Source organism: Myxocyprinus asiaticus, chromosome 7 (assembly GCF_019703515.2).
Source record: "Myxocyprinus asiaticus isolate MX2 ecotype Aquarium Trade chromosome 7, UBuf_Myxa_2, whole genome shotgun sequence".
Classification (NCBI taxonomy): Eukaryota; Metazoa; Chordata; class Actinopteri; order Cypriniformes; family Catostomidae; genus Myxocyprinus; species Myxocyprinus asiaticus.
The window spans coordinates 41,428,377-41,442,081 of record NC_059350.1 but is presented as its reverse complement, the minus strand read 5'-3'; the positions used below and the strand labels follow the sequence as shown (position 1 = coordinate 41,442,081).

The following is a 13,705-nucleotide window of genomic DNA, read 5'->3' as shown; positions in this document are numbered from 1 at the left end:
GAATTGCTCTGCATTCCCGATCCACTTCCTTCCATCTCTCTGGTTCCCTCATCTACTCTCCACTCCAGGCTCATTCCTCTTGTCACCTGCAGTGGGAGGGGCAACCGAAGATAGCTGAGCTCCGATTGGCCGAGCAGGGAGGAGGAGGCTTCTGTGACATTGTGATGCTGTGCAGATGCTCAGCAGCAGTGGTAGTCTAGAAAGACAGGCAAGTGGCATCCTCTCTCTTTTTCCCTCTTTCTCTCCCTCCCCCCTCTTTTTCATCTCTCTCTTTTTCTCTCTCCTTTCCCCACGCGCACACACACACACACACACACACACACGCACACGTACGCATACACACGCGTACTCCGTCACACTGCAGCAGAAGGGAGAGGACACACTGTGAAGCTGTGAGGTTGGATCAGGCCTGTCTGTTCATCTCTCCAGTAGAACACAACCTGTCTCTCTCCTCCGCTCTCCTTCAAGGACTACCGCACCCAGGGAGTGCCTGCTGTCTCTACGCTTGGACTTACTGCAGCACGACGGATCTACCTAGAAGGCCTTCCTCTTTTTTTACTCTTCGTTTCTTGTTGCTAGGCAGTGTTGGCTGAGCATCAGGCCCTCATACATGTGTTTAAGCGTTTATGCATGTATGTGAGTGTATGACAGGGTCCTGTTCTCCACCTGTCTGAGTGTGGGACAGTTTTACATCCCAGCTGTCATTCTTTTAATGGTGGCATCCTTTGCGTCCTTATCACTTGCTGCTTTTCTTCCTCCTGACAAAGGCGGACCGTATCCCAGGATGCCGAGCGGCAGGCCACTCTGCTAGGCCGCAGCAGCATGGGCAAAGCACCGGGGGGGTGGGACAGCACGGATTGGACGGCTCTGTTCAGGACGGGCGCGCTTACGCACTCCGCCGCTTCCGATGGGTGAGGACGGCGAGAGCTCCAAAATCAATCACAGCTTCCTCCGAGACTATGTCACTGAAGGTATATACACATACACACTGGCATGAACACACCCTATTACAAAATCCACAAATACAGTCACTCACACCAGGGAACCAATGTCTCCATTCCCTTGAACACACACTCGCATGTATGTAATTTGATCCAGTTCACCTCTCTGAAGTCCTGAATATAACCTTGGTCTCAGTATCTGTGTGGTAAGTGTTCTTATACAGCTGACTCATCAGATTTTGTTCACCTAGTCCCACCACACTCCTTAAAGCATGTAATTAGTGTGGCTGTGTACAGTAAAACACAGTTACTGTGTCTTATTGTTAGTACGGTAAGGCTGCACTGTCATCCATTCAGAATAATGGAATACTATCTATTCATTGATTGGCTCTGTTTGCACATGCATCTTAAAATGTGAGATGATATGTTTTGATTGTGAAGGATACTAGTATATGCTACTAATTCTGTTTGTAAATTGTCTAAGAGTGATGTGGTTCTTTTCCAGGTTTCTTTTTTTTTTTTTCACTATAATCAAGTTAGAGTGCAGAATTGCTTAATCAAAATCAGGCCAGGCTATTTTTATGTAGTGCCATCATTGTGCTGGAAGACGCTTGTGTTATTTATCAACTTAAAGGGTGTGCACAATGTGAAATCGTAGGTCCCAGATGAAACTCTTGACTAAAAGTGTTTGCATTCACAAAATAACAGCCGTGCAGCTTGTGCAGTGCAAGCACATGTCCATGAACTGCTGTTACTTTAAGTAATTAGTACCATCAAAGTTTTTTTGGTTGAGATTTTCAGGCAAGACTGTTAAGTAAAATTATAAGCATTTTGTTCAGAGTATACTGTTATTCTCCACCTATCTCTTAACATTTTTGTAATGTGTAAATATTGCCAGTGAAAGGCAAAAAATGAAACAATGAAACTGGAAAAAATGAAACATTGAAACTTTGTTGCCACCAGCAGTATCCCTAAAGCCCATAAATATGAGTTATTTGGTATTAATAGCTATTAAACACTACACTTAAACCAATTTAAACTGTGAAACTGTGCAAAGTTTTGTCTTGAATTGATTTATGCTTTATGCTAGCATTGTGATAAAAAAAAAATGGCCTGGACTGCTTTACAGAAAACAACAAAAAGCATATAATTAAAAAAAAAAATGTATTTTGTCACTATTACTGAGAAGATAATAATAGTTATAGTAATAATGATAAATAATAAAATTGTTTGTATTAGTATTACTTCTGTTTTTGCTGTTAATTATTTTATATATTTAAATAATAATAGTAGTGATTATTATTATTATTATTACTATTATAAAAAATATATGAAATAATTATTACAACACAAGTGATAGGAATACTAATTAAAATCATTTTATTATTATTATTATTGTCACTGATAGATTAACACTACCCCTCTCTTTTTCTCTCCAGCTGATGTCATTTCTACAGTTGAGTTTAACCAGACTGGGGATCTGCTGGCCACAGGGGATAAGGGAGGGAGAGTGGTCATCTTCCAGCGAGAGACAGAGGTGGGTCAGAGTGTGAGCAAAGCCCTGCAGTGGGGGATTTATAATCGAGTTTTAGGCAGTGTTTTAATAAGCAGCTTGATGAATTACATGGCAAACAGTTTGACTTTGGGGGGAGGGGAATATCAAAGGCAGGGTTCCCGTGGATCATTAAAAAGTCTTAAAATGTCTTATTCAGTTTTCTAAAATGTAAGGTTCCTGTGGATCCTTAAAAAGTCTTAAATATTTTAGATTATACAACAAAAGTCTTAATCATCATTTAAACAGGTCTTAATTTTGGGGGTGGAAAGACAGGAATCGTGACATGACCTAATGTGATTATCTTATGAGTGTTTTCAGCTGTTGCAGAGCAGTTTTAATTCATTAGGCTATATCGGAAATGTATGACAAGTGATCACTAAAGATCACCTGTTGATGATGATGATGTAGTGTTGATGAAATATGACAATGTTTACTTTTAATTGTTTATATTTTAATACGTTGTAGATTATTGTAGGAGTGCACGTTTTATTTTCCTTATCTGTTTGAATGAGCAGCTAGAAGCAGTGAAGTGCATACATTAGAAGATTAGAGGTGTATTTCAGCCTTTAAAGTTAAAAGTTCCAGGCTATTAATAACATAGTTTTTTCCCCTGTTTATTGGTATTTTGGTTGCACCATAAACTGCATCTGGAATTTAAATCAGTTTGGACTCTTAAAGCCTCTGTCTGGTCCTCCCCATCACAGGAAGGAAAGAATAAGAACATTTAATATAGGCTTCCAATTTTAAAGACTATTGGCAGATTCATTGCCTTTCTTTCTTATTGGCAGATTAATTGCCTTTATTGTAGCGCCGACCAGAGGGCAAGTTCGAAGAGGAAGTGTGCTGGGTGAATGGGGTCAAGAGTGATTTTACCAGCACTTTTCATCACTCTGGATGTGTACAGTCCTAGCAGGGTGGGTAGAGGAGTGCCAATAATCCTCTCAGCAGTCTGAACTATCCTTTTGAAGTCTTCTGATGTCTGACTTGGTAGCTGAACCAAACCAGACAGTTATAGAAGTGCAGAGGACAGACTCAATGACTGCTGAGTAGAACTGTATCAGCAGTGCCTGTGGCAGGTTGAACTTCCTCAACTGGTGAAGAAAGTACAACCTCTGCTGGGCCTTTTTCAAAATGGAGTCAATGTGGGTCTCACACTTCAGGTCCTGTGAGACGGTAGTGCCCAGGAACATGAATGACTCCACTGCTGCCACAGTGCTGTTCAGAATGGTGAGCATGTTCCTCCTAAAGTCCACTATCATTTCCACTGTTCTAAGCGTGTTCAGCTCCAGGTTGTTTTGACTGCAGCAGACAGCCAGCTGTTCAACCTCCCTTCTGTATGTAGACTCATCATCATCTTGGATGAGGCCGATGACTGTAGTGTCATCTGCGAACTTCAGGAGCTTAACAGAGGGGTCCTTGGCAGTGCAGTCATTTGTGTAGAGGGAGAAGAGTAGTGGGGAGACCACACATCCCTAGGTGAATTTCCACATTCTCACTAGCTGCTGTCTGTCTGTCAGAAAGCTGGTGATCCACTGACAGATAGAGCCGGGAACAGAGAGCTGGGTTAATTTAGTCCATAAGAGAGCTGGGTTGATGGCGTTAAAAGCTGAACTGAAGTCAACAAATAATATCCTTGCAGAAGTCCCTGGTCTGTCTAGATGTTGAAGTATGTAATGCAGTCCCATATTGACAGCATCATCCACAGACCTGTTTGCTCTATAAGCAAATTGAAAGGGGATCCAGAAAGGGTTCAGTGATGTCCTTCAGGTGGGCCAACACCAGTCTCTCAATGACTTAATGACCACAGATGTCAGAGAGATGGGTCTGTAGTCATTAAGTCCTTTGATCTTGGGTTTCTTTGGGACGGGGATGATTGTGGAGCATTTGAAGCAGCAGGGAACTTCACACTGCTTCAGTGATCTGTTGAAGATCTGTGTGAAGATGGGGGCCAGCTGGTTAGCACAGGATTTTAGACAAGTGGGTGAAACGCCATCTGGGCCCTGTGCTTTACTTGTCTTCTGTTTCCGGAAGACCCGGCACACATCATCTTCACAGATCTTAAGTGCATGTTGAGAAGCAGGAGAGGGGAGTAGGGTGGTGGCAGGAGGTGTACATTTTTGTGTGCTGTGAAGGTCGGAGCGGGTGTGGGTTGTGTGACTGGGCTTTTCAAATCTGCAGTAAAACACATTCAGGTTGTTAGCAAGTTGTTGATTCCCTACAGTGTTGGGTGATGGTGTCTTGTATAGGGATGTGTGAGACTAGTCGACTAAATGGTTCGGATGCTGCTAGTCGACACTGGAATTACTAGTCGGTTAATATTTCCCCCCATTAAACTGACAATAATTTTTATACATTTACGTTTGGCTTTATATTTTTACAGAGGCTGCACTTAAATGACTGTCATATTAATGTTACATATTTTAAATAGAATTAATAATACAAATATTATTTAAAAAAAGAGGATATCTGGAGCAGATACATACAAAGTTTCATTTTGCCTCAGGCTGCGCGTGCTTCTTCCCTCTCTCTCGCAGCGCGCGCAGGAAAATGTCCTCTTACTAGACAAGCAAACTCAGCAAAGTAGTTATGAAATCACTTCGGTGGTGCGGGAATCGGCTTTCCAAATGTTTGAAAGTCCCTAAGGATGTTTTCACATTTGAGTCTTCTTTACATCTGTGCATCTTCCGCTGAGCAGGCTTTTCAAGCGCAGGACAGGCGCCTCAGGTGAGTCAAGTCCTGTCTTTCACCAGACCATGTCGACGTGTTAATTTTACTCATCAAAAAATTATGCTTTTGAGTTAGTAGCCTAGAAAATAACAGTTTTAGACTAGGTATGCAATTTTTTTAATCTGCTGATTAAGAAGGCTATTTTCAACGAGGTGCCGACTGCTTAACGTGTTAAACTATCTTTTATTCTGTGTGCACATCATGTTTAGAATACATTAGGTTTATTGCAGGCTACATCACAGGCCTATTTTTTCTATCGTATAGCTACTTTGAACTGTTATTGGTTAACGTTCTTTACCGAACAGCTGTCATATTAGATCAATGGCTAATGCACGACTGCACTTTTCAGCACATTTTTTTTCTCTCTCATAGATTTGGCTTACCTGTTAATTATTTTCAACAATGTCCTGACTGTTTTAATATGTTAAGTTACTTTTACTTGGTCATTTCCGTTTAGAACAGGCTTTTAATGGTTGTTCGATTGAACCTGCACTATTCATTCAATTGTTTTCAATAAATATGTCTGTTAAATATTTGCTAACTTTGATTCAGTGAATGCGTGTCATGTTCTATATTTAATGTACAGTGATCATAATTCAAGGCGATCATAATTCATTTCAGTGGAATTTAGCATCGGATTTTGAATAGATTAAGAATTTTAAATGGGTCGCATAAAACATATATTTTTTACTGTTTTCTGAAGGTTGGTTTCTCTTTAGACTAGTCGACTAGTCGGTTATAAAACTTCTGTTTAAACGACAGTCAAATTAGTCGTAGCGCACATCCCTAGTCTTGTAGTTGGTAAAGTCTTTCAGGCCTCTCCACACTGATGCAGGGTTGTTAGCTGAAAATTGATTTTCGACTTTTCAGAATAGCTCCTTTTAGCCGCTCTAATCTCCTTTGTCAGTCTGTATTTGGCCTGATTGATTTTATCCCCACTTCTATAAGCATCCTCTTAGGCCTGACGAAGCTGCCTGAGGTTTGTCGTTGTTGTATGTTAAATAAGTCCTAGTAGGAATGCACATGTCCTCACAGAAACTGATATATGATGCCACAATATCTGTGAACTCGTCCAGGTCTGTTTTTGCAGCTTCAAAAACACTCCAATCAGTGCAGTCAAAGCAGGCTTGAAGTTCCAGCTCTGCTTCATTGATCCATCTTTTTACAGTCTTTACTACAGGTTTAGCTGATTTTAGTTTCTGCCTGTAGGATGGAAGATGAAGATAAACCAGGCAGTGATCAGAGAGTCCTAAAGCTGCACGTTTGACAGAGTGATATGCATCCTTTATTGTTGTGTAGCAATGATCCAGTGTATTTCTGTCTCTGGTGGGGCATGTAATGTGCTGTCTGTATTTGGGCAGTTCACGTGAGAGATTTGCCTTGTTAAAATCTCCATGAATAATAATAAGTGAGTCCGGGTGTTGTTGCTCCATGTCTGTGATCTGATCAGCCAGCTGTCGTAGCGCTGCATTCACACACGCGTGTGGAGGAATATAAACACTCAAAAGAATACACAAGGAAAACCCCCGCAGCATGTAGAAAGGCTTACAGTTTATGAAGTGCCTCTAAATTAGGACAGCACATCTTCAGTGTTGTTACATCTGTACACCAATATTCGTTGACGTAAATGCACGCTCCACTGTCTCTCGTTTTCCCCGTTAACTCCACGGTGCGATCCGCTCTGAACAGCTGGAAGCCCGGCAGATGTAATGCGCTGTAGGTGAGGAGAAGTAATTTGTCAGTTTTAAGCAAATTCCTGTTAGGAAGAGAGCGGAGATTCGCTAGCTGAATGCTTGGCAGCGCGGTTCGAAAGCCATGCTGTCGGAACTTGACCAGCGCGCCGGCTCGCTTCCCACGTTTGCGTCTTTTAGCGCGCTTGTACAGCACCGCAGCTGAACGTCCAACAGAACGTCCGAATAATCAAAAACCGGTAAAAGATTGTCTGGCGTGTGCTGCCGAATATTCAGCAGCTCGTCTCTGGAAAAACTGATCGGAAATAAATTACTAAACAAAGGACAAACAAACAAAAGCAGCAAAAGAAATGTAGAGCTCCATACCGAGGCGGCCATCCACAGCGCCATCTTAGATGTATGATGTAGATGTATGATAATGGTACATAAACTAATTTTAATGTAATATAAATGTGGAAAACATGTCTTGAGTATTTTAAACTTGCATATAGCCTACTCTGTTTTACTGATAAGCAATGTTAAGGTCATGCTGAATGTGTACTCTGCCTGTTTAAGTAAGAGTCTTGAGATGGGTTTGTTTTGGTGTGGGGATACAGTATTCATTTTATTTGTTCAGGTCTTTAAAAAGGTCTTAAAAAGTCTTAAATTTGATTTAAAAAACTCTGCAGCAACTTTGCAAAGGTCATAATGATTTAAAAAATGCTGTGTTGCATAAAAATATTGCAATACACTTTGTTTTTGTAGCTCTACTACAGCACAGAAAACTAAATATGCATGAGGTGATTTTAATTGCCCAAAGAGTTCTCTGACAGAATTTAAATGAATCTGAGTTAAATTGCTTCATAAAGCCACAGTACAAGATATTTACTGTGACATAGTGCCATCTGGTTCTCAGATTACTCTCATGCCTTCACTGCGGAATGCTGTCCCAATATTTATCTGCATTTTCTTTGTATTAACCCAGATTGTAACCTAGAACCATTTTATTGCTACAAACAAAACACTGTTATTATGAGACCCCTCATCTGGAGTATCAGCCACCCAAAGAGAAAATTTGACCCCTAGTTTATTTGTTATTTTGGAAGTAATTCAGTAAAACACAGACCAACTAGATTACTGAAAGGAGAATGTTCTACATTTCTCTTTATACAAGGAGAAGTCATCTTTTTATGCATCATATATTACAAAAACTATACTTTGTTTCATAAAGTAGTTATAATATGTACAATATATATATATATATATATATATATATATATATATATATATATATATATATATATACACACACACTGTATTTCTATGTTTATGCATTTGTGTCTTCTTTCTTGAAACAGTCTAAAGGTGAATCTGAGGAGCTGGGTGAATCAGGTGAGTATAATGTCTACAGTACGTTCCAGAGTCATGAACCAGACTTCGACTATCTGAAGAGTTTAGAGATTGAAGAGAAGATCAACAAGATCCGATGGCTGCCACAGCAAAATGCTGCCCACTTTCTCCTCTCAACCAATGGTAAGAAAACTCTGCCTACCCATCAATGTTTAAAACTTGTCTCATATTTGTCTTGGTAGGCTAATCCTCATGATAAGAAAGAGAAAACATCCATCAGAAGGAAATAGTTCTTGGTCTTTTGATTCATCTGTGCTATAGATAAATATAAAACACTGGACGGAGATAGTAGTTGCATTACAAATTTCCAGTAAATGAGCACTAGCATGAATGTACCACTGAATCATAAGATATTATTAATAGCTTCATAAATATATTAAAATCCCTTGCAAGGCCACCAGTTCTTCTCAGTGATAAAAATTAATGGTTGATTATTGCTCTGGTATGTTAACTCCGACAGATAAAACAATAAAGCTATGGAAGGTGAGCGAGAGAGACAAGCGACCAGAGGGCTACAATCTGAAAGACGAAGAAGGGAGAATAAAGGACATTTCCACCGTGACCTCATTACGGGTATTTTCACAGCTGGCATATTGGGTTAACCATTGAGTGATGGATAGCTTATCAGTGTGTGAATGACTGCCGTGATGTAGCATTTGTTTTAGTCATTGATTTTGGTCACACATAATAACTTTCATAATATTGTTATTAGTTACATTATAGTATAATGCTTTACAAATCAGTAGTTAATAAATCATTAAATACATACAATAAAATGTAATGAAACTTTGCTTCATATGTTTTATATTGACTTGTAAACAAACTTCTGACCTTTCATATTGTTTGTTCACAATTTATCAAGGTGCCAGTCTTGAAGCCCACTGACCTGATGGTTGAGGTGCGGCCCAGGAGAATCTTTGCTAATGGCCACACCTACCACGTTAATTCTATCTCAGTCAATAGCGATGGGGAGACCTATCTGTCTGCAGATGATCTCAGAATCAACATGTGGCACCTGGACATCACAGACAGAAGCTTCAGTATCCTTTATGTGGTCTATTAATTTTTTTATTCTGTTTAGATTTACAGGGACAGTGCACATCAATAAACATTTCTGTATATGCACCAGTTTAGCTATTATAACTAATTTTCAACTGTAGTCCCTGGGCAGGTCATCCAAAAAAAAAAAAAAACAGATAAAAATTTAGGACAAATATTACAATAATAAAACTGATTATAATCTGTAAAATTCAAGTGAAAATAAACATTATAAAACAGTATCATTTACAGTATATATACTTAAAAAATTGTAATATTTTAAAAGCATATTTAATTCAGAATTGAAAATTATGGAGTATGATCTTTTAACCATGATTTTAAAGTGTATATGAATGAGCGATATGTTTTACTGGTCCTGATATGAATAGGCAAAATATTACATGTCTGACTTGCCCTGACAGCAAAACTTGACTGACCAAAAGCTGATCTTTGCATGGGTACTTCACAGACCCCTCTAGCAATAGATCTAGTGGATCTGCCTGTTATTTAATAAACTCTGAAAGAGGAGAAGGAGCTAAACCATGCAAGATGTTATATACAAGACCAGAATCTGTTTGTATAATTAAATTATCCCAGCTTTGTGAGGTTCGTGACACAATTTTTAGTCTCAGCCTCCCATGCACACCCACTGTTGACTGACTGATCATATAATGCATATTACGCATAATAGTGGAAAAAGCTGGCTGAAATAACCAGTTCTAATCCAATTGGTTAGTTGCTACACAATTCCTGGGTGTCAGGGTGCACGGGCCACACATTTAACAGTCAGCCTGGAAACAAAGTTGTGTTATAAGGTTCAAGAGTGCTTCTTAGGAAGAACAAATCGGTGGATTTGCCAAAGTTTGTGAGGTTTGTGACAGAATTTTTGAGAAACATTCAGAGTTTTGTTAGAGGCTCTTAGTAGAAAGTAAACTATAAAAAGTATTAACTCTACAAACTGTAATTGGTCACTTTACATATCACACAAAAGATGGTCTTTTCCTGTCTAAGTGGGCCTTTCTTGGCTGCAAAGTAGACCAGGCTTAATGCAGAGAGTCAAAAGTCTGGCTCTGCACAGACACACAGGCACTGAAAAAAAAACAGCCTACTAATTGTGTAGCCATACACTTCATTGGCACCAAAAAAAGACAAGCTACAGCATATAACAAAATAATTGGGACATAAGCTTGAATTTTGCATCCATGAGATCTATTTGATATGAACTAGGAACTTGATTAATTGTTTTGTGCTTGCACTGGACGGCTTGCATTTCCGTGTATTCAGTCTTGCAACTGGGCCGAAGGTCTTTGTGTTCCAGACTGCGAGCAGGGAGTTGACATAGAAATGAAATATCAATGGAAACAATTAAATAATTCACCAAGGAAACACTCTCCTCTAAAACTCATAATAGCTACCTGCAGGAGATATGTTCGTTGTGTGTGCATGCATGTAATGTGAGTGTGGTTGCATGCGTGCACAGAATAATAACTACAACACAACTGAAATCCCTATACTATTGAGGGAGCCGAACTGTCAGTATGTGCTTTCAGTTGTAAACCCTGTGATCTTAGTTTTACATGAAGCTTATTAAACTCCTCCTTGAGGATTTAGTACTGTATAACTGTATTATAATAAAGGGATAGTTCGCCCAAAAATGAGAATTCTCTCATCCTTTACTCACCCTCGTGCCATCCCATATGTGTATGACTTACTTTCTTCTGCTGAACACAAACAAAGATATTTAGAAGAATATCTCCGCTCTGTTGGTCCATACAATGCAAGTCAATGGCGGCCAGAATTTTGAAGATCCAAAAAAGCACGTAAAGGCAGCATAAAAGTAATCCATAAGACTTGGTGGTTAAATCTATATCTTCAGAAGCAACATGAAAGGTATGGGTGAGAAATAGATCAACATTTAAGATCTTTTTTATTATAAATTTTCCTCCCTGCCCAGTAGGTGGCGATATGCACAAAGAATGCGAATCTTCAAAAACAAAAAAGAAGAAAGTGAAAGTGGAGATTTATAGTAAAAAAGGACTGAAATACTGATCTGTTTCTCACCCACACCTATCATATTGCTTCTGAAAATATGGATTTAACCTTATTTAAATCCTTATTTAGTCAGTCTTATGGATTAATTTTAATGCTTCCTTTATATGCTTTTTGGACCTTCAAAGTTCTGGCCACCATTCACTTTCATTGTATGGACCTACAGAGCTGAAATATTCTTCTAAAAATCTTCGTTTGTTTTCATCCGAAGAAAGAAAGTCTGCACTGGGATAGCATGAGGGTAGGTAAATGATGAGACAATTTTTTATTTATTTTTTTTCTATTGGGTAATGTTGTTCTAGTTAAAGATTTGGGCTGCTGTCGGATACATGGCTAGGTAGTACATGTGCTCTGACTCTTGGTTGCACAAGCAAGTTGAGTCTGACTCTTGTCATTTGCTGATTCCATTCAGCTAATTTTTTCCCTTTTGCTTCCTGTTTCCTCAGACTTTTACAATTAGTTAAATGGCAAAAATGCAAAAGATCTGGGCTTATAAACATTGTAGGTTGAAACCCCTTGAATGCACAGTTTCCACAATCCAAGACCACACAGTTATGAGCAGTTATGGTGAAAAATATTTTATTTCCACCCTGCAGCACATGTGATAAACTTACTTTGTTAAATAAGCAAAAAGAAAACTTTTAGCAAAAATCTTTTCTCCTTTTAGGTTTAGGTCTCAGTTTGAAAACATCTACCCTTGAAAGTACAAATTCACTTGTATATATATTAATTTTCATAAGCGCATTCTTTCCTACACGCTTTCAGAACTGTAAATCAGATGCTTCCCTTGACCACTGCCCCTCCCAGATATTTTGGACATTAAGCCAGCCAATATGGAGGACCTGACAGAGGTTATAACGGCAGCAGAGTTCCACCCGCACCACTGTCACTTGTTTGTTTACAGCAGCAGTAAGGGCACGCTACGCCTCTGTGACATGAGAGAGTCTGCACTCTGTGACAAGCACTCCAAAAGTAAGTATACACCTTTTTTGTAAAAGTATGACTCCAGAGTTTGTTACATATATAGCTGTAATATTACTCTGCAGACTCTGTACTCTCTCATTTCATATGTATTAGTGGTGTTTGCTAGGACCATAACCATTTCTAGGGATCAGAATATCATAGAAACATGGGGGTGGACTCTTATGGCTTGGCCCAGTAAGTTAACTCCTAGTTACCATTTAGAACACCCTAGCAAGCGCATAGTAGTCTCATGGCAAGCACAAAGAACACCCTAGCATTGTGATGGCAAGTACCACTCTCATTTTCTTCAGGAAATTTTCAGAATTAATTTTAAAAGTCTAGTATACATTGCAACTATCTCTAAATCCTGCTTCGAGTTTCTTTATGCCCTTGAAATTTAAAAAAGCTTAATTAAAAAGACAGCGGGGAAGCATTGAAATAGAAAACAATTAAAAGAGAACAGCTGCACTAGCTGTTGGGGAAATTAGCACTGTAGCATTTGTAGCAAGATTCACACTTATAACAGCATTAAAAGACAAGCAGACCACAGTGTTAAAGGCTTTTCATTGCCATCATTAAATGTGAAACCATTGAAACTGTTCCCCAACAGAGTTTGATTGCCACAAAATGCCTACTGTTTGAAGGCTAGAGTGTAAATTTTGAAGCTAGGCTCATCATTGCAAAACCGTTGCTCTGAGATGTGAAAAGCTGCCCTATACTAATTATTTCAAGTGAATTTGAACACTGTTTGAATCTGCATCTTTTCTCCACCTCAGTCTTTGAGGAGCCAGAGGACCCAGGCAATCGTTCTTTCTTCTCTGAGATCATTTCATCGGTTTCTGATGTCAAGTTCAGCCATAGTGGACGATATCTGCTCACCAGAGACTACTTAACTGTAAAGGTATGGGACCTCCATATGGAGAAGGGCCCAGTGGAGACCTACCAGGTGAGAAACACAAAGGGTAACATGCAAATTACACCTTATTCGCTATGATGTTTAGTAGTAGTGCATAGTCATATCCTAGCATTTTGGCTGCGACTTTTGCATTTTCAAGCACCACCCATGTTTTTCAAAAAATGTAAACTTCTTGTTGTCCCTTGTAATCTCAATCTAAACAAAAGAAATGTAGGAAATGTAAGAATGAAGGTGAAATGTAATAGCCTGTTCTTCCTTTCTCAGGTTCATGAGTATCTAAGAAGTAAGCTTTGCTCTCTGTATGAAAACGACTGCATCTTCGACAAGTTTGAGTGTGTCTGGAATAGTACAGACAGGTAAGCATTTCTGAGGCTTCAGATGATTATACAGGTATCTTATTCATTATACAATAGGCATATTTCCTGTCTTCTACTCA

At 39.1% G+C, this 13,705-nt stretch overlaps 1 protein-coding gene across 1 annotated transcript in view; it reads left to right on the top strand.

The window, feature by feature from the left end:
• The first annotated feature begins 122 nt into the window (after nucleotides 1–122).
• The window catches only part of LOC127444291 (serine/threonine-protein phosphatase 2A 55 kDa regulatory subunit B gamma isoform-like), a 16,896-nt gene continuing 3,313 nt past the window's right edge, over nucleotides 123–13,705 (top strand). Inside the window, exons 1-8 of the mRNA XM_051703562.1 lie at nucleotides 123–971; nucleotides 2,381–2,478; nucleotides 8,252–8,426; nucleotides 8,764–8,876; nucleotides 9,166–9,343; nucleotides 12,198–12,362; nucleotides 13,130–13,299; nucleotides 13,534–13,625. Coding sequence (XP_051559522.1) covers nucleotides 908–971; nucleotides 2,381–2,478; nucleotides 8,252–8,426; nucleotides 8,764–8,876; nucleotides 9,166–9,343; nucleotides 12,198–12,362; nucleotides 13,130–13,299; nucleotides 13,534–13,625 — 1,055 coding nt within the window. The 5' untranslated portion in view covers nucleotides 123–907. The remainder of the gene's footprint in view (nucleotides 972–2,380; nucleotides 2,479–8,251; nucleotides 8,427–8,763; nucleotides 8,877–9,165; nucleotides 9,344–12,197; nucleotides 12,363–13,129; nucleotides 13,300–13,533; nucleotides 13,626–13,705) is intronic.